Raw genomic sequence first — 20,133 nt, 5'->3', positions numbered from 1 at the left:
ACATTCACTTCCAGAAGACTGGAGAAACACTTAAAAGATCCTCAGGGAAAGAAAACATGAGCTCATTATTTCATCATCAACAAACTGCCCTACAGTTATAAACAGTTTGGATATGGAAGTACCCGGGATATGTTGATATTAGATACTCCTTAAGAACTGACAGCAAGGCAAATTGTAACCAACCAAGATATGATTGGGGAAATTTTGATAAAAGGTCTGGCGAGGGACTTCCCTGGTGGTACAGTGGTTAACAATCTGCCTTTCAGTGCAAGGGACGTGGGTTTGATCCCTGGTTGGGGAACTAAGATCCCACATGCCATGGAGCAACTAAGCCCACGTGCCGCAACTACTGAGCCTGTGCGCCACAACTAGAGAGAAGCCTGCACACCGCAACGAAGAGCCCACACGCCACAACAAAAATCCTGCGTGCCTCAACGAAGATCCCGTGTGCTGCAACTAAGACCCAACGCAGCCAAATAAATAAATAAATAAATAAATATTTTTTAAAAAAAGGTCTGCTGACAAGCATCAAGTATGTTAAACTACTTAGATTTAACTACCTATATTTAACTAATATATTTAAGTGCAATTAATTTATGCTAGAACTAAGGCAAATACTAAGCTAAGCATAAGGGTGGCAAAGTAGAATGAAATGTAATATGCTTTGGTAAAGTAGAAATTGTACAACTAACAAAAATGGGAGAAGTAAACAGGGTAGAGATCAAAAGAAGGATAAGCTTGATGGCTGCCTAATAGATAATAAATGGAGAGTCAAGGGATATTATTTTTATAGACATTTTATTGAAGCATAATATATTTTCAGAAGAGTGCACAAATTGCAAATGTAAATTGATGGATTTTAACAAAGTGAAGACACCTATGTAACCAGAGTCCAGCCCAAGAAACGGATAATACAAGTATTCCAAAAGCCCTTCCTCCACCTCCCTTCTTGTCTAAACCCTTGATGCCTAAAGATTACCACTCTCCTGAGTTCTGCAGTGAATAGGCTAATTTGTTCTGTGTTTGAACTTTATGCATACACAGGAGAATACAGCACATAGTCATTTGTGTCTGCATTTCGTTACTTAACAACGTGCTTTTAAGAGTCATTCATATGGTTGTATATAACAGAAATTCATTTTCATTGCTCTATAGCAGTACTATCCAATCAGATTTTGTAAAATGATGGAAATGTTCTATATCTCTGATATCCAATATAGCCTCTAGCCACATGTGCCTATTGTGCATTTGAAATGTGGTCAGTGTGAATGAGGCACTGAACTCTTAATTTTATTTAGTTTTAATTGACTTAAATTTAAGTAAGCACACATGGGTAATAGTTACCATATTGTACAGCATAGTTTTATAGTAGTCCATTGTGTGAATAAACTAAAATTTGTTCATTCTGTAGTTAATGTTGTTTCCACTTTAGGGCTAATATGCTGTTTCTATGAACATTTTTTTTTTTTTTTTTTTGCGGTACGCGGGCCTCTCACTGCTGTGGCCTCTCCCATTGCGGAGCATAGGCTCCGGACGCTCAGGCTCAGCGGCCATGGCTCACCGGCCCAGCCGCTCCGTGGCATGTGGGATCTTCCCGGACCGGGGCACGAACCCATGTCTCCTGCATCGGCAGGCGGACTTTCAACCACTGCGCCACCAGGGAAGCCCTATGAACATTCTTTTACTTGTTTTTTAGAAAACATATGAATACATTTCTACTGAGTACACATATAAACAGCAGAATTGCTGAGTCATATGTAAAGCTTTTTAATAAATTTTTAAAGTATTTGCACTAGTTCATTCTTCTAGCAGTCTACTGTTAATTGTTCTTAAACTCAAGCAATTTTGATAGGTGTATAAGTGTTGATATTTCATTGTAATTTTAATTTCCCTATTCAGAGGATTAATATTATTGCACATGTTTTCCTTTATTCATTAGCCATAGGAATATGCAATTTTGTCAAATGTCTTTTCTGTTCTTTTGTCTATTTTTACATTGGGTTGTCTGTCTTTTTTATTATTTATATACTTTTATATACTTTTATTATTTATATTCTTTATATACTCCAAATGTGGGAGTTATTTGACATATATATTCATGACAAATATCTTCAATTTTATGACTTGCCTTTTCACTCTGATAATGGCATCTTTTGAGCGAAATAAATTTTTAATTTTAATGTCCTCTTTAAGAAATCTTTGCCTAATCAAAGTCATGTGGACATTTCTTATGTTATTTTAATAAGAGATTATAAAATCAATAATTCAACTGGGAATGATATTTTTTGTATAAAGTTGGGATCCACGTTCATCTTTTTTTGTATGGATACTAATTGACTCACCACTGTTTATTTAAAGGCTGTCTTTTCCCCACAGACATGCACCAGCAGACTCTATATATGTGGTTCTATTTCTGCACTCTGTTCTGTTCCATTGGTCTATTTGAGCATCCCGGTACCAACATTACACTGTCTTAATTGCTGTGTGTTTTTTGTGAATATTTACATCAGTCTGTTGTAAGTCCATCTTTGAGATTATCTTGGCAATTCTTGGCCCTTTGTATTTCTAGGTGATTAAAATCACCTAGTTGATTGGAATGTCTTTGAATCAATTTGGGAGCATTGCTATACTTACCACACTGAGTCTCTTGATCAATCAATGAAGTGTGATTCCTTCAGTTATTTAAATCTTCATTTATTTCTCCAATAACGTTTCATAATTTTCTTTTTCAGAGTTGAGGTCTTAAACCTCCTTCATTAGATTCATTCCTAGGTAACTGATGTTTTTGATATTTAGTATAGCATAGTATAAAATAGTTGTTTATTATTGGTATGAAGGAAATGCAATTCATTCTTATTGCTTTGACCTTGTATTCTGTGACTGTGTTCATATTAATTTCTAATAGTTGGTAGATTACTTTAGATTTTCTATGTAATAATGAACAAAATTCACCACAGCAAAGCTGCAAAGAAATAAAGGCTTTATTTGGCGTCTGAGAATTCCAATTCAGGAGACACTGACCTGAGCAAGAGTTGAAAATGTGTTCCAAGGAGGAGATAAAAGACAGGGGTTTATAAAGGTAAAAAAACCAACAAGGTTGCAAAAGTTGTTTCAAAAGAATTATAATTGGTACTGGCAAGCCAAAGCTATTTTTATCTTTACATGATTGGTTGCTAAAGGCTACCACTAGAGGGAGGGAAAAGTTCGTTACTGTGACAGGTTGCAGGTTTTCTTGTAGAGTCCTTGGAATATTTGTGGTTTGGCCCAATTCAAAAGTTCATGGTTCCGGCTGGTGAGGATGTGCATAAGCCCTGCTTCCTTAATGTCCTTCCAGCTCCATTTTAAAGAGCTCTCTTAGCAATACTGACTACATGCTGAAGTTCCTTTTTCCACAGTACATAATCACAATCTGCAAATAATGATTTTTATTTCTTCTCCAATGCTTATACATTTTTTTTTCTCTTGCACTGTGATTAAGATATCCTGTACAATGTTGAATAGAAGTAGTGATGGTATACTTGTTTTTTATGCCCATCAATATGAAGGTTTTTGGTATTTTATTGTTAGGTATAAAATTTGCTGTAAATTTACCCTTAAGTGTGATATTGGTACCATCTATCAGAATAAGCCAGTTTGTTTCTATTTCTAGTTCACTAAAACTTTTTTTTTTTTTTTTTTTTTTTTGCGGTACGCGGGCCTCTCACTGTTGTGGCCTCTCCCAGGGCACGAACCCGTGTCTCCTGCATCGGCAGGCAGACTCTCAACCACTGTGCCACCAGGGAAGCCCAAACTTTTTTTAATTAATAAATTTTAAAATTTATCAAATGCATTTGATGCATCTATTGAGATGATTGCAATATGATACCTTTACTTTATTCTAGGAATAAATTGGATTTAGTCAGTTGCTTGATTCAATTTGCTGATACTTTGTTTAGAATTTTTCATCTATATTCATGAATAAGGTTGCCTTATAATTTTACCTTATTAATGTGCTTGTTAGGTTTTGGCATCAATGTTACTCTGGTTTCATAAAATAAGTTGAGAAATATTTCCTCTTCTCTTAATATCCGGACTAATTTATGGAGGTATGGTATTATTTTTTAATTAAATCTTTGGAAGTACTCACTTGTCATGTACCTGGGCCTAGAATTTCTTTGTGAGAATGTTTTAAATTAAAAATTGAATGTCTGTGTGTGTGTGTGTGTGTGTGTGTGTGTGTGTGTGTGTGAGACTAACAAATCTTTCTGCTTTTATCTTTATAATTTCTGTCATTTTACTTCTATGTTTTTAGTATTTTTATTTTATTCACCTATATCGTCTGTCTATTGGTATATATGCCTTTTCTATACAAGTATAAATTTAGCTGCATCCCAGAAGTCTTGATATATATTTTGACTCATACTTTCAATTTAAATATGCCTTAGTGTTATTTAGAAGTGTACAGTTGGTGCAGGGTTGGTTCCTTCTGATGGCTATGAAGGCAGGTTCTGTTCCAGATATCCTTGGCTTGTAGATGGCTATCTTTTCCTGAGTCTTCACATTGTCTTCACTCTGTGAATGTCTGTGTCCATATTTTCTCTTCTTATAATGACACCAGTTATATTGGATTAGGGCCTACCCAACTGACCTCATTTTAACTTATTACCTCTGTAAAACCCTGTATCCAATATGATGGCATTCCAAAGGACTGGGAGTTAGGATTTTTGGCATATAAATTTTGGAGGGAACAGAAATCAGTCCATAACAGTAACAAACCATCCCAAGTTTAATCACTTAACAACAACTATTTATCCTTATCTTTCATGGTTCTGTGAGTTGACTGGGCTCAACAGGGTAGTTCTTGCTTAAGGTTTCTCTTGAGCTTGTGTTCAGATGGCACATAACATTTGAGTTACCTGATAGCATGACTGGGTTATTTTTCCTAGATGGCTGACAATTTAGGCTAAATTTTGCTAGGAGCCTCGGTGGGGCTGTTGATTGATCATAGAGGCTTCTTTATGTAACTTAAATGTCTGCTAACAAAGTGCAAGAATTCCAAAAGGGAACATCCCAAGTTTTAGTGTTCTAAGAGACCCAGGCATAAGGTACAAGGCATAAACTGCAAGGCTTCATTAGCCCTAGGCTGAAAGTCCAAGAATGTCATTCTTCTGCATTCTATTTGTCAAAAAAGTCATGTTTCAAAAAGAGGGTGATTAGATTCCATCTCTTGATATGAGGAGCAACAAGCATGTATTGGGGGGAAAGAGGAATCAATGATAGCCATGTTGAGTGATTATCTACCACAGTATCTTTCATTGGTTTTGGAAAATACTTAACTATTCTTTCTTCAAATGTTGCTTCTGCTCCATTCCTTATCTACTCACCTTTTGGATATCAGTTACACATATTGTAAACCTTTCACTATATCCATGTGTCTTTTATTCTTTTTTACTTTCTGTTTTCATTTGTTTTTATGCTCTGTGCTTCAGACTAAAGTTTTTTCACTGATCTCTATTCTAATGTATTAATAATATTTCCACCTGCTTTTCCAATTACCTGTACTCTAGTTTACTAATTCTACCATCCCCTGTGTCTAATTAGTTGTTAAATTCACCTATGAGTTCATTATAATTAGTGTACTTTTCTGTTATAGAATTTTATCTCTTTTTAATAGATTCTAGTTCTCTGATAATATTCTCTATCTTGTCATCTGTTTTCTTGGACATATTAATCATCTAAATTTAAAATGTCTGTCAGATATCTAGTATCTGAATATTCTGTAGTACTATTTAAATTTCATTTTTTTCTCTTGACTCTGTCTCTTATAACTCCTATAATTATTTTTAATCATGTGAGACTTTGTGTACCAAAAATAATAGAGACTCTGAACATTAATAACTCCAAAAATATTTTACAATAGCTTTATTAAGGAAGGTAAAATAGGAACAGTTCCCTGTAAACCAAGCAGGAATTTAGCTGATTTAAGGATAGGTTTAAGTTTTTAAAAGACCTTATCAATTTTCAGATTGTCCTTTATCCTAGAGTATAGTCTTTCAAGAGGTCCTGATTGAAAGGTATGTTAAACATAGGATCCTTCACTTTTGGTGACATTTGAACTCCAGTATTTGTCTACCCAGTCACAGTAAAACTTCCTAGAGCAATTTTATCAGTTCTTTTTACGTTGTATTAGGAATAATAGGACTTCCCTGGTGGCGGAGTGGTTAAGAATCCAGCTGCCAATGCAGGGGACACGGGTTTGAGCCCTGGTCTGGGAAGATCCCACATGCCGCAGAGCAACCAAGCCCCTGAGCCACAACTACTGAGGCCCCATGCCACAACTACTGAAGCCCATGCTCCTAGAACCCGTGTTCCACAACAAGAGAAGCCACTGCAATGAGAAGCCCGCGCACCGCAACGAAGAGTAGCCCCCACTCTCTGCAGCTAGAGAAAGCCCACACGCAGCAATGAAGACCAAATGCAGCCAAAAATAAATAAATTTATAAAAAAAGAAAAAAAGAAATAATAGCCAGTACATTTAGTTAACTATTTGGTAAGGTAACAGCATATAAAAAATAGCAGCTATATTGAGCTATACACACACACACTCACACACAAACAAATTCAGTTAAAAAAATTTAACGTATATTAACTGAAAAATGAAAACAAAATAAGGTCTGTAGTCTGGTTAACAGAAGTAAGCCAATGTCAGTTTCCTGGTTTAAATATTATATTACAGTTCTATAAGATTTCACCATTTAGGGATGCTGGGTGAGGGTACACATGATGCTTTGTACTATTTTTACAACTACCTGTGAGTTTCAAAATAATAGTTTCAAAATAAAATGAAACACACTTGAATGTCACAAAAGCTGACCTGAACAATTTGAAAGGATATCTCATATTATTGAATAGGAAGACCTAACACCACCAATATATCGGTTCTCCTTAAGTTAATTCATAATTTTAATGTGATAGTGAAAATATTAATGGAATTATTGAACTATAAAACCTGATTCTAAAGTTTTTATGGAAAAGTAAGCAAGAGTAGCTTGGGAATCTGAAACAAAGAAGCACAGTAACAGAGGCTTAGCCTCATAAGCTAAAATGCACCATAAAATCTCAACACTGAAGCAATATAATATTGATTTATGATTAGACTGACATTAAGTCTAGAAATAGATCTCAACTCATATAGGAATTTAATATAATGAAAGTAAAATTCTAAATAAGTGCATCAAAAATGGACTTTTAAGAAAGTGGTTTGGGTATAATGGGGATAGACTTTGGGGAAAAAATTATATCCAGAGCCCATATGATACACCAGGAAAAACTCAAATTGGACAAAGATTTAAATGTAAAATAAATTAAATAATACAAGTGGTAAAAATATCAGCTAATTTCATTATTATTTTTAAAAGGGGAAGGTATTTGTAACTATGACTAAAAATCTAGAAGTCATAAGGGAAAGACTGATAAATTTTACTCCATAAAATTAAAAATAATAAGCAAACTCAAAAGCCAAGCAACAATGAATTTATGCAACTCATATTCTATAAACGATTAATTCCTCTAATAAGTAAAGCTCTCCTAAGATTAACATTCCAATAGAAATGTGGAAAAGCATCAAAGAAAACAAAATATGAAAGGATGTTCTGCCATATCTACAGTAAAGGTCATAGAATTCAAAATTTTTATGTGATAGTATTTTTTATGTACCTAGATGACAGGAATAAAACATTGATAATAGATCTGTTTATGTGGCTGTATAGAAAAAAGTACTTTCATATATTGCTTGAAAGAGCACAAAATTGTGCAACTCTGATGAAAAGGGTATCTTTAATACTTAAAAAAATTGCAGATATGTTTACCCTTTATACCAGCACTTGTACTTCTTGAAATCCTTTTTGCAGATATCCTGCAAAAAAATATATTTACATCCGTAAGGCTATCTATATTACATACAACCACATATTGTGTGTGTAATATATACATGAAACAACAAACACTGGGAAAAAACTAAGTGTGAAAGAGCAATAGACAGGTTGAGTAGATGATTTCATTTTTGCACAATGTAATGTAATGAAAGTGAAAACAAATAGGGAAGGGCTCTATGTTCATATGGGAGGGGATCTTAAGAATATATTGTAACATGAAAAAGTCAGGTACAGAACAGTCAATATATTGGGTTCACCAAAAAGCTCATTCAGGTTTTTCCATGAGATGTTACAGAAAACCTGAACAAACTTTTTGGCCGACCCAATAGTTTGCTACTTCCTCTGAAGAAATAAGAGAGTATAGAGGTATGCATTTATAATCATTTGTATTTTCATAAAGAAACACTGTGAAGATATAAACAAGAAAGTGATGAAAATGATAACCTAAAGGTGTGGGATAGAAATGAGAGTAGATGAGAGCAGGGGTATAAGCAAGCAGGTCTCTCCAGCATGTGCTCTTTGTATAGCTTTCCAAAATATAATCATACTTCAAATTCAACAGAGTTTAATTTTTAAAAAAGTACAATAAAAGTCAAAACCAAATACATAAATTGTGAAATCATTATCAAGTGATAATGTCATGGAAGTGGTGTAGGATGGAATAGCATTGCAGGCCAATGCTCCTACAGAGGATAACTAGAAAAGCTGGGTTAAATTAAAAATCATATATTTAAAGGCATAAAGTGGCAGAGGACTAGAGGGATTAAAATTCCAGAGAGAGCAGAAGCTTTTAGAGATGAAATAGGGATCTAAAGCTGTCCCTGACATTCTTGTCAATTCTTGTTGAGGGGTAGATGCTGACAACATGGACTAGGTCTAGGTAGAGTGTCACACTAGGGGGCAAGCAAACTGGCATAGTTTCTGGTGACCAAATGGGGCCAAGAATGACACCATTCTTTTTCCTCTGGAGAATTCTGATGAAATCTGAAGCTATGTGAGGCTTAAGTCTAAACAGAAAAGTATCAATATCATGATTTGTCAGTTCTCGCTCCATCAAGGTGATCATTTAGAAAAATTAGTTCTTCATTTCTTTCCCTTCCATCCCTCATTACCAGGGAAGTCCCCATCCATCATTATTTTAATATGTGTATGTATTCTCACCTGTGATAGTTACCATGGATTTAAACAAGAAGGTGGATGAGCACTTTAAGGGAAAAAGGTGAAATAAAAGAGGAACAGAAGTGACCAGATTCCTGCTTCTCTGATGGACTTTGGAGGGTGGCAAGATAGAAAAACAAAAAAAAAAAGTACTTTCACTAATAAGTTTTCAATTGTAATATTAAAACATACTGCAAAGAAAATGTAGAAGAATGCAAAGAGAGAATTATGGGACAATCTAAATCTAAATCCCCTCTCTGGGGATTCAGAGAGGGTGTCCTTAAAGAAATCGCATTTAAGCTAAGCCCTAAAATATGCGGGGTGAGAATTTCACACAGTGGGAACAATGTATGCAAAGACTCTGACTCTGAGTGCAAGAAATAGCTATGTAAGAGTGTTGTATGATAGAATGTCGTAAACAAAGAGGGTGGTAAAGGCAAAAGTTGTGAGGTGGCATGCAGTGAGACTGATGAGACATTGAAGGTTCCTAGTGGGTTAGTGAAATAATCAGAATTTTACCTTAAAAAAATCACTGTGGCTCTATGTGGAGAGTGGACTGCAGGGATAAAAATGCTTGTTGGCAGATAAGTTAGGAAATTGTTTTATTTTCTTCAGGCAAAAAATACACGCTTGGAATAGGCCAGTGGAATTAGAGATGAAGAAAATCAGAGAGAGATATAAAAAAAGTTATTTATAAAAATCACAGTATTTTATTATTGATTGTGGTGAATGAGAAAAAGAATACTCTTTCAAGCATGCCTCTTTCCGGGTTTTGGGCTTGAAAACTGCATGGGTGATGATTCCATTTCTTGTGACAGGGAGCACCAGGGGAAGAGCAACTTTTGTGTGTGATAGGAACTTAAGTCTAGAACTCAAGAAAGATATGGACTGAAAATATATATTTAGAAGTCTTAAGATATATTGGAAGCTGTCTTTTACATCTTGGAAGAGTACTAACCAATATTTTGTTTATTCCATGAAATTCTTAAACCGTACCATCATAGCCTTACTCCTTAGACAAAATACCAAAAAAATTCACTTTATTCTTAAAACATAGTAATGTTTTTCAATAAAAAATTGTGTTTTATGAATATTATTTCTAGTTTTGCTGTTCATTTAACTGATTTTGGAAAATAATGAGAATCATTCATCTTTTCATCTTCTTTTGTATATCAGAAAGAAGGTTATAATCAAACTGAAGATACATAAATATTTGTTAATAATTATGAGTTATTGTTAGCTCTTTATATACTTCAGAGAACACCATTATCATACTACATATAAAAAAACTGCTTATGCTAAATGAAGCAGAATACTCAATTTTAGTTAGGCATATGACCCACATTTCTATTTTATACCAAAAACTTTATCCTAAAGTGTGGTTCTAAAATGTGACACTTTACTTCCTTTATATGTCTTTAATGAATCTGCTCATAATAAAAGTTAAATTACTTTTCATTTAAAAACATCATTATCTTTTAAGAATTGGTAAATATGTTTTCATTTCCTAGTAGTAAATATTTGAGGAAAGAACATATATTTTTACCAGGTTGATACAGGTGGAATTATCTCACTTTTTACAAAATAGTCATAAAATACTGAACATACGCTACATTTTAATAAATTGAGTCATTTTGGATGACAGTATTGGTCATACTTATTTATTATTCAAGTTCCGGAACAAGGAAATAAAGGGTAAGCATAGGATTTATTTAAAATATCCATTTAAAATGTAGCTTTTATTTCTTTACTTTCTAAAATGTTCAAGGGTTGATTATTTTTTGTTGTATTTTATTTTTTCCAAAATACTAATATGTGATTTTTATACATTATTTTTCTTTTTAAAACAAATACTTGACCAATACAAAATACAGAGATCTTCATTCTTTATATTTGAGAAAGTTATTTCTTATTTATTTTAACTTTTGAATAGTGAGGGTAAAAGACGGAGGTCCAACCGAAAAGAGGTGGCACCCTCAAATTAGGACAATTCAAGTAAGGTTGAATAAAGTGGCTATTTAAAATGTGGGCAGGGTATAAGGAATCCCAAAGTATAGTGCAATATTTCAGGTCTGTTAACACCCAACACCCAAACACCTTGTTTCCAAAGGGAAACAAGGGTAGGAAGAAGAGAGACCTGTAGAGGGTACTGCTTTGCCTAGTGACCCAGTCAACTTGGGTAACTGCGGAGAGGGAGCCTGGGAATGAAGACCTTGACTTCACTTTCCTTCCTCACTCTGGAGCACCCTGTTGGCATAACCCAATCAATAGCCAGAGGCAAGAGAGCCTATTGATGTAGTCCATTTAGGTCAGCCTCCCAAGGCAGAGAGCAAGGTAGAGAAAGGTAGAGAGTAAGTTTCACAGGGACAAAAGGAAGAAATCTGAAACAATGGATGTGCACCACAGAATGACGAATGAGAAGTATGAAAGGTAGTGCTAAATTTTTTTTCAGCCAAGGCTGGGGCAGAGAGTTTGGGCCATAAATGCTTCCTCCTAGTGAAGTGCAAGTAGCTTTGGAGTTGGTTGGCAGGGGGCAGAATATGGAAAAATGGGAAGAGTTGCAGTTAATTCACCCAGATTGAACTCTGTCAACTGGCCAAAGATCCTTAGTCTAATGGATGCACAGGGAAAAAAATTACCCCTGAACCTAGCAAACATTCTCTACAGCTAATAATAATGATTTTTCGTGATATCATTGCTATTTGCTTGCAGGATTGTATCTGACAAACAACGTTTTCTGGCCATGGGTGTGACCTTTGTGATTTTGAGAATATTTGGTATGGACTTTTGGCAATCTATTATTACATTGAATTGAATTGTTTCTTTTTTCATTTATACATGTGCCAACATGTATGTTTAGAATTTCAAATGAATAATTATGATAACTTGACACAAAACAAGTGAATGGGGGAGCTGCTTTACAGAATTTAGGAGACAATACTTAGTGTAAAAAGATAATACTTAATGTAAAGCCTATCCTGTCTTATAAAATATGCATTAATATTATGTTCAGTTAGAAGAGAATCTTTTTGATCAGAAGTATATTCTTCAAGCTTATACAAGTGTGGTTTGGTAAGCTGAGACAAAGCACATATAAGCACAGAAACTATATTTTACATTGCTTGCATGTTTGAGAAGTCATTAACCTAGACTAGTGCTTTAAAAATTTCTCATTACCAAAGACACTGAATCTGATGTTTTAAAAGATTTTTATATCCAAAGAACAAATTGGTTTTGCTGAGGGTGATGCACTGTGTACTTCAGGCTTTCTTAAAATGCAAAAAATAGCTTTCAAATCCACATTATGACTATAATAGGAGCTCTGATTCAAGAAGTTGATTAAAATTATTGGTGGGGTAAGGAAACAAGATTAGACTGAATTGAAGACTGAAAGCCATATGATAAATGGAGTCAAAAATGTAGAAAAATTTAAGTGTGGCTCTAATGGGGATCAGAGAAATTGTTCTATAGCTAGATCAATATGCAGGGTTTAAATTAGCTTTTTTAATTGAGAAAAATTAGAGCATATTTTTATGGTCAAAAGTGATCCAGTGGATAAGGATGGATTCTTAATGGAGGAGGGAGCATAAGAAACAGCAAGTGCACAGTTTCCTACCTCAGAAAGGAAGCCAGTGAGGCTGATGCATTTTTGAATGGGAGAGGGTGGAATAAGGTGATGATATTTTAGATACAACTGTCTCTAGATCTTTCAGGGTTTTGCCATCAGAGAATTTAAGCAGAGAGTAGATATTATCTGATTTACATTTAGAAGATAACTCTGCTGCTGGAGGGAGAAATATTTATCAAAGATAAATGTGGAGGAAAAGGAAAAGGAGGCTTTTGCTGAAGTCTAAGTCAGAGTTATATTAAATTGGATTCTGGGGGTTGTAATGAAAAAGAGAAATCAACTTATCCAAGGTGTATTTGGAGTTAGTGTTACAGAGATTTATCATGGATTAGAAAAAATATGGTGGGAAATAGAAAAAAATGAGTAGTAGGCCTAGGTTTTTCACTTTGAACAATTATAAACAGAGTACCAGCACTCACTGAGATTGGGAAATCTGATGATGGGCAGTGGTCTTTGACAGGAATCAAAAAGTCATGAGGCATGAGCACTCCGATAATTTCTTAAGGAAGATGGTCAATCATTAGATATGTTAGTTCTGAAAACCCAGTTCTAATGTCTTTGGAGTGGCATTTATTTATTTATTTATTTATTTATTTTATTTTATTTTTTCAATTTTTATTTATTTTTATTTATTTATTTATTTTGTGGTACGCGGGCCTCTCACTGCTGTGGTCTCTCCCGTTGTGGAGCACAGATTCCGGACACGCAGGCCCAGCGGCCATGGCTCACGGGCCTAGCCGCTCCGCGGCATGTTGGATCTTCCCGGACCGGGGCACGAACCTGTGTCCCCTGTATCGGCAAGTGGACTCTCAACCACTGCGCCACCAGGGAAGGGAAGCCCCTATTTTATTTTATTTTTAAGACTGCATTCACTTTTACCTGAAAGCAATACTGTTGCTGAGGAAATGTCTCTGTGAGTATATAGAGATTTCCCTCAGGCAGCACACAACTATTCCTCTGCACATGAGGTCTTCTGAAGCTAGGGCTGCTACAAACATGCCAAAGCATTTACATTTTCAGTTATTTTATCAATATCTTGATACATAACAGGCATACATTGCATTTCAAAACTAAATTTTCGGTCATTGAAAATTTCACAATTTGAAATCTTAGATATATTGAGTTCACAAAATCAGTAGTTAGCATCTCTGTTTTAAATACTTTCTCCTAAGTTTTTCATTTAGAAATTAACAAAAATGTTGAGATGTCTAAATAACTAAATAACAACATGCATATCATTCTAAGAAGATGAAAATCTGCTAGCTTTTTTTATATCTACAGGGATAGGGATTTTCGAAAACAATTACGTTTTCAGTTTTTAACAATCCTATTGATAAGCAACTTCTTAGATAACTTTAAATGATATGTTTACAGTGATGATGACTAAATATATAAGTTTACATTTAGGATAAAAATCATTCTGATCCCAACCTACAGTGTTTTCATGGTGAATTTACAATCATTGTGTTTTTCATAGGGACTATACCTGGACCAGTAATTTTTAAAATAGTAGGAGAAACTTCTTGCATCCTTCGGGATACTGAGCGCTGTGGAAGCATTGGAAGTTGTTGGATCTATAATAAGACAAAAATGGCCTACCTGTTGGCAGGAGTATGTAAGTGATATCTATTGAAGAATATTGAGAAGTAAAATTGTTTTTATTTATTTATTAAAAAAATTTTTAACATCTTTATTGGAGTATAATTGCTTTACAATGGTGTGTTAGTTTCTGCTTTATAACAAAGTGAATCAGCTATACATATACGTATATCCCCATATCTCTTCCCTCTTGCGTGTCCCTCCCTCCCACCCTCCTATCCCACCCCTCTAGGTGGTCACAAAGCACTGAGCTGATCTCCCTGTGCTATGCGGCTGCTGCTTCCTACTAGCTATCGGTTTTACATTGGTAGTGTGTCTATGTACATGCTACTCTCTCACTTTGTCCCAGCTTACCCTTCTCCCTCCCCCTGTCCTCAAGTCCATTCTCTGGTAGGTCTGCCCCTAGGTTCTTCATGACCTTTATTTATTTATTTTTTTGGATTCCATATATATGTGTTAGCATAAGGTATTTGTTTTTCTCTTTCTGACTTACTTCACTCTGTATGACAGACTCTAGGTACAATTGTTTTTAAAAACTTATGGTTTAGAGTAAGTTATAGTCATAATAAACTAAGAACAAATGAATACTTTGATTATTAAAGAAGCATATATTATTAATACAAAATATTTTAGAAACTAAATTAGTATAGAACTGATGTAAATATTTGAGACATTGCATTAACTACAAAATTGTTTTATGTTTTTCCTGAATAAAGGGTGATGATTAGCAGAATTTCAATTTGGGAAACAATTTTGCCTGTATACATATACAACTAAGTTGCTTGACCTTATGGCCCTTTCCATTTCTGCAGTAAAAGAGATTGGATAATTTAAAAAAGAAATTTTACACCACTGAAAAGTATCAAAATACTCTTACCCCACTTAAATGTAAATTTCACATCGTCTCTTTTGCTCAGTGATAAAACAGCGTCGACATATAGCAAACACTCAGTATTGCTGAATAAATAAGAGATATAGAAAATTGGGATGCTATAGTGATATGGTCAAAGTGTTGGGGAAAATCTAGATATGCTTGTATTACTTCGGGAAATTCACTAGATCTTCTTGTGAAATGAAGATGTTGGACTACATAATTTCTGAAGCCTTAATCAGCATTAACATTCAGTGGTTTTATTGTATAGATACTTTTGGTGTGCTAAATATTTAAAAGTGTTTATATGTTTTGTGATTTTACTGCATGGGTTCAGTAATTCAAAGAACCACATAATGATGATAGACTCTAATATTTAACAGTAACAAATATCTGTTTGATAAACAGTATTCAGCAATGCCTTCTAAATCAGAAGTCAATTGTCCAGTGAGCTTATTAGTCAATACTGAACAATAAATAAATTAAAAAAAAATTTTAAAAAGTCAAAAATGGCATTTAAGAAGTCAAAATTAATTTCTGAGATAATTCAACAAAACTAGGCATTATTCTTAAGAAAGTCTGCTGAACCGTTTAGTTTTCATTTTAGATATAACTGTAATATGCTTAGCTATTTTCAAACGTGGCATATAATTGAGAAAAGTGATGAACTATTAGAAATCCTACTAGGGAGCTACTAAAAGGGATAATGATAATACAAAACATAGGGAATTACAGTCAGAAAGGGCAAATACAGGAAACTGAAATAGGAATATGCATTTGCAGCAATTTAATATAAACCGGTATTTAAATTTTATCCCATGAGTCATTTGAATCAGAATCACTTGGAGTGCTTGCTAAAATATAAGTTCTGAGGTCTTTATTTAGAATACCAAGAATTAGTGGTAGGAATGTATATTTTTAATAAAGCACCTCAGGTGATTTTTATCACTGTAAACTTTGAAGACAGCTATGTGAGAGATCCTGGAGCTGCACTGTCAAATATGGTAGACATTACCCACACATAGCTATTTAAATTTAATTTAATTCAATTAAACATTCAGTCCTTCAGTATCAACAGTCAAATTTCACTTGCTTAATGGTCACATTTGACTATTCTATGGGACAGTGCAGATGTAGAACACTGCCATTATCACAGAAAGTTCTATGCATACCACTACTCTAGAGCAAGGCTTATTCAAGAGGGATGCATGAGCCCTAGGAGCCCACATTAAACTTTAGTATATTTTTGGAATCCTAAACGTCTGTTTGTACAATTGTATGTCTTCTCTAAAGGAAGGCTGTGGCATTCATCAGATTCTCAAAAGTTTTATCAACTGAAAATAGTTAATAAAAAATTTATCAGTCTATCAATCACCTGTGGAACCAGCACTCAAAAGAAGCTATAGAAATTTCTCTTATGCCCCTGGCTAGTCAATTTCCCTCCCCCACAGATAAACCCCTTTCATATTTCTATTAAAATATGTTGGTTTTGCCTGTTCTATAAATTATGAAAATGGAATATAATACATGCTGGTGGGGTTTTTCACCTGTCTTGCTTAATGTTATGCTTTTGGGAGATTCATCCATGCTATTCTATAGCAGTAGTTTGTGCTTTTTAAAAATTTCTGAGTATTGTTTCACTTTATGAATATGCTATAGCTTATTCATGCTCTTATTAATGGACATTTGGGTAATTTGCAGTGTTCAGCTGTTATAAATAAATGTTTGAAGTATTGTATCATTACAAATAACTCATTAATGTTTCCTATTTTATCTTTGAAACCACTGTAATTGATAGTGTCAGATAACTGATATTGTTGCTGTAAAATATTTTTTACTTTAATGACCAGGGTTATTTGCATCCAAAGTTCAAGTACTTTTATATAATTCCTGTAATATGTTAACTTTCCAAAACTTGAAAAATGAAAATGAATTTAAAAACTTACATAGTCAATTAATTTTTCTAAAATTTTTCTGTTGGCATTTGGAAAATGATGAATATTTCAAGGAATAAAGCTGCATGAAGTGGTTTAAAAAGGTTCCAGTTTCTGCTGATAATTAAGTTTTGAAAGTAGAAATATATTTTTATGTTTTAGAATTAATACATTCTGTGAAATAGTAACACACTTTGCATTTGTCTTGGGCTATTTGTTTAAGAAGTCTAAAAGGTTTTATAAGCCTTTTTAAAAATTTCCTTTAAGTAACTTGACATAAGTTTATGACATTAATTGCATTCTACAATTGGAAAATTGGTACATTTATAGATGAAATATACTTACCTTTTCTTTGGTAAATGGCTCTTTCCACAAACATTTTTGCACTAAATAAATGGACACATCTGATGGCTGTATTTTTTTTGAATTCAGGTTTTATTTGCAAAGTAGTTACTATCTTCTTCACTGCTATTGCATTTGGCCTATATAAATATTTACCACAGGAAAACAGTGACGTCCTGCCTACAGCTGTGAAGAATCTAAAAGTTAAAAAAAAGGAAAGAACTGGATCATCATTATGTAAGAATTACACATTGTCAATCTATCAATGGGATATTATTAAATATTAATAAAATTTAAAATGATTTAATATAACTACATGTTTAATAAGTGAATGTGATTCATGTGATCTTATAAGCTTTATTATATTTGAGTATAAATATAATAATATAGTCTCTGTTTTGCACTTTTAAAAGATATTATAAGATACATATTTAATACTTTCAATAGAAAGGTAATACTTTGAAAGAAAAGCATGAAGTGGAAATGGGAAAATACACATAAGTTAATTCTGACTGCAGTGATATCGTATATATTAGTTATTGGTCTTTGGTTATGTAGGCTTACTTAGGTTTCATATAGTTTATTCTTATTACTTTTCATTTGGGCTGTGGATATTTATTTCTCAATAATTTTTCAAAGAAATATTAGATATGCCAGCCCAGTTAATATAATAAACATTTATATGAAGGTCATATCTATTCTCCAAAAGGAGACATTTTAAAATTAACATTTATCTCTGTTAATGAAGAGGTTTCCTCAGAAAATTTCTCTGGTCAGTTGGCCAGTTTGCAATACATATTTTCATGCTTCTTTAATTTTAGTAGACATAAAATTCAATTTGATCATATACCTCTCTATTTTTACCTTGACTTGAATTTTATTGATAAAGACTACTGGTACCTAAGTTGATGTCCATTTTTGTGTTTTTGTATTTAATTTTATGATTAATCGTAATTATTTCACTTAAGGAAATGTTCAAATTCGAATGCAGAAAATGTGTCAACCATTTGTGGAATTTTTCTTAAGCTTAAATGTGTTTCTATAGAAAAATTTTGATATAATTATTTCATACATGATTCTATGTCTATCCAAATTATATAGCAATTTTCCAAATATTGAAATAAAAATCAAATTGTTCTGAAACAAAAACTTCTCTGCAGTGTTTCTTTTGTTCTCTTGGGAGAATGAATAACTGACAAAATTTTTTCTTTGTTATTCACATTAGTCAATGACCCTATGTGTAAGGGCAGACATTGCCCTATTCATCTTGGCTGGCAGAGGGAAGTGTGAAGCAGGGAGTAGTCATATCTTACTATATGTTTTTCTTACCTAACTTTAACATGCATTTATGAAAATCTATAAACCAGTCTTTATGTGAAACTCTACTTGACAGTTTGACTCTTCTCTGTTTGAACCAGCAGGATGGCAGAATATCTGAGGATCAGAGTGTGAAAACAGAATCTTTAAAGATTCTACAAGATCTGTTGCTGTGTCCTACTTTCAGAAAAGGAAAATCACATGTGATGTTTACCGAAGTAGTAGAAATGTATCTGTGGTGATTTGTATTTTCATAATAAAGTACATTCTTATAAAGCATTTCTCATATGTTTTGAATGTGTGTAGGATTTTAAACATCAATGTACAATATAGGTTTATCTAGAATTAAAGATTAATAATTTTAGGTTACGCTTTCTACGTTAATGTATCTAGTGAAGCTGCAAGTGCAGATGCAGAAGCTGCAAAGACACTTTTAAGTATCAGATTTTAAATTTTTGATGAAACTGTTCTCTTGAGAATTCATGCCCTCAAGGAACTACATCTCAGAGGAGGGAGGTGAGCCCCAGCATTTAAACCTACAAAGGACAGAGTGACTGTGATGCTGGGTGAAAATGCTATGGAGATTTAGTTGTGCTAAGATTTATTAAGATATTTTTGTTTTCTTCGGATATATACCAAGAAGTGGAATTACTGGATTATATGGTAGTTCTATTTTTAGTTTTTTTTGAGAAACCTCCATACTGTTTTCCCAGGGGCTGCTCCAATTTACATTCCCACCAACAGTGTATTAGAGGTCCCATTTATCCACATCCTCACCAACATTTGTTATTTGTAGAGTTTTTGATGATAGCCTTTCCGACAGGTGTGAGGTGATAGTTCATTGTGGTTTCGATTTGCATTTCTCTGGTGATTAGTGATATTGAGCATCTTTTCATGTGCCTGTTGGCCATCTGTATGTCTTCTGTAGAAAAAATGTATATTCAGGTCGTCCGCCCATTTTTTAATCAGGTTGTTTGGTTTTTTTGATATTGAGTTGTATGAACTGATTATATATTTTGGATATTAACCCCTTATTGGCCATATCATTTGCAAATATTTTCTCCCATTCAGTAAGTTGTCAGTGGTTTTCTTTGCTGTGTAAAACCTTTTATATTTAATTAGGTCTGAATAGCTTATCTTTTTTATTTTTTATTTTTGCTACAATATTATAAATAAATCTCCTACTCCATGCTCAACATTGTACTGATTATGTTCAATCTGAGCTTTCTCTTCTCCTTGAATTTTATTTCTAGTTTCATACCATTGTGGTTGGTAAAAATGCTTGATATATTTCTGTTCTCTTAAATTTGTTGAGACTTGTTTTTTTTTTTTTTTTTTTTTTTTTTTCGGTATGCGGGCCTCTCACTGTTG

At 33.6% G+C, this 20,133-nt stretch overlaps 1 protein-coding gene across 1 annotated transcript in view; it reads left to right on the top strand.

Moving 5' to 3' along the window:
* SLCO6A1 (solute carrier organic anion transporter family member 6A1) overlaps nt 1–19,213 on the top strand; it is a 110,335-nt gene extending 91,122 nt beyond the window's left edge. The window contains exons 11-14 of the mRNA XM_024121918.1: nt 11,784–11,848; nt 14,177–14,314; nt 17,536–17,682; nt 19,128–19,213. Coding sequence (XP_023977686.1) covers nt 11,784–11,848; nt 14,177–14,314; nt 17,536–17,682; nt 19,128–19,213 — 436 coding nt within the window. The remainder of the gene's footprint in view (nt 1–11,783; nt 11,849–14,176; nt 14,315–17,535; nt 17,683–19,127) is intronic.
* The last annotated feature ends 920 nt before the right edge of the window (nt 19,214–20,133 follow it).

This window comes from Physeter macrocephalus, chromosome 8 (assembly GCF_002837175.3).
Source record: "Physeter macrocephalus isolate SW-GA chromosome 8, ASM283717v5, whole genome shotgun sequence".
In the NCBI taxonomy this organism is placed as follows: Eukaryota; Metazoa; Chordata; class Mammalia; order Artiodactyla; family Physeteridae; genus Physeter; species Physeter macrocephalus.
The sequence above is the reverse complement of the archived record's forward strand: the minus strand, read 5'-3'. Positions and strand labels throughout refer to the sequence as shown.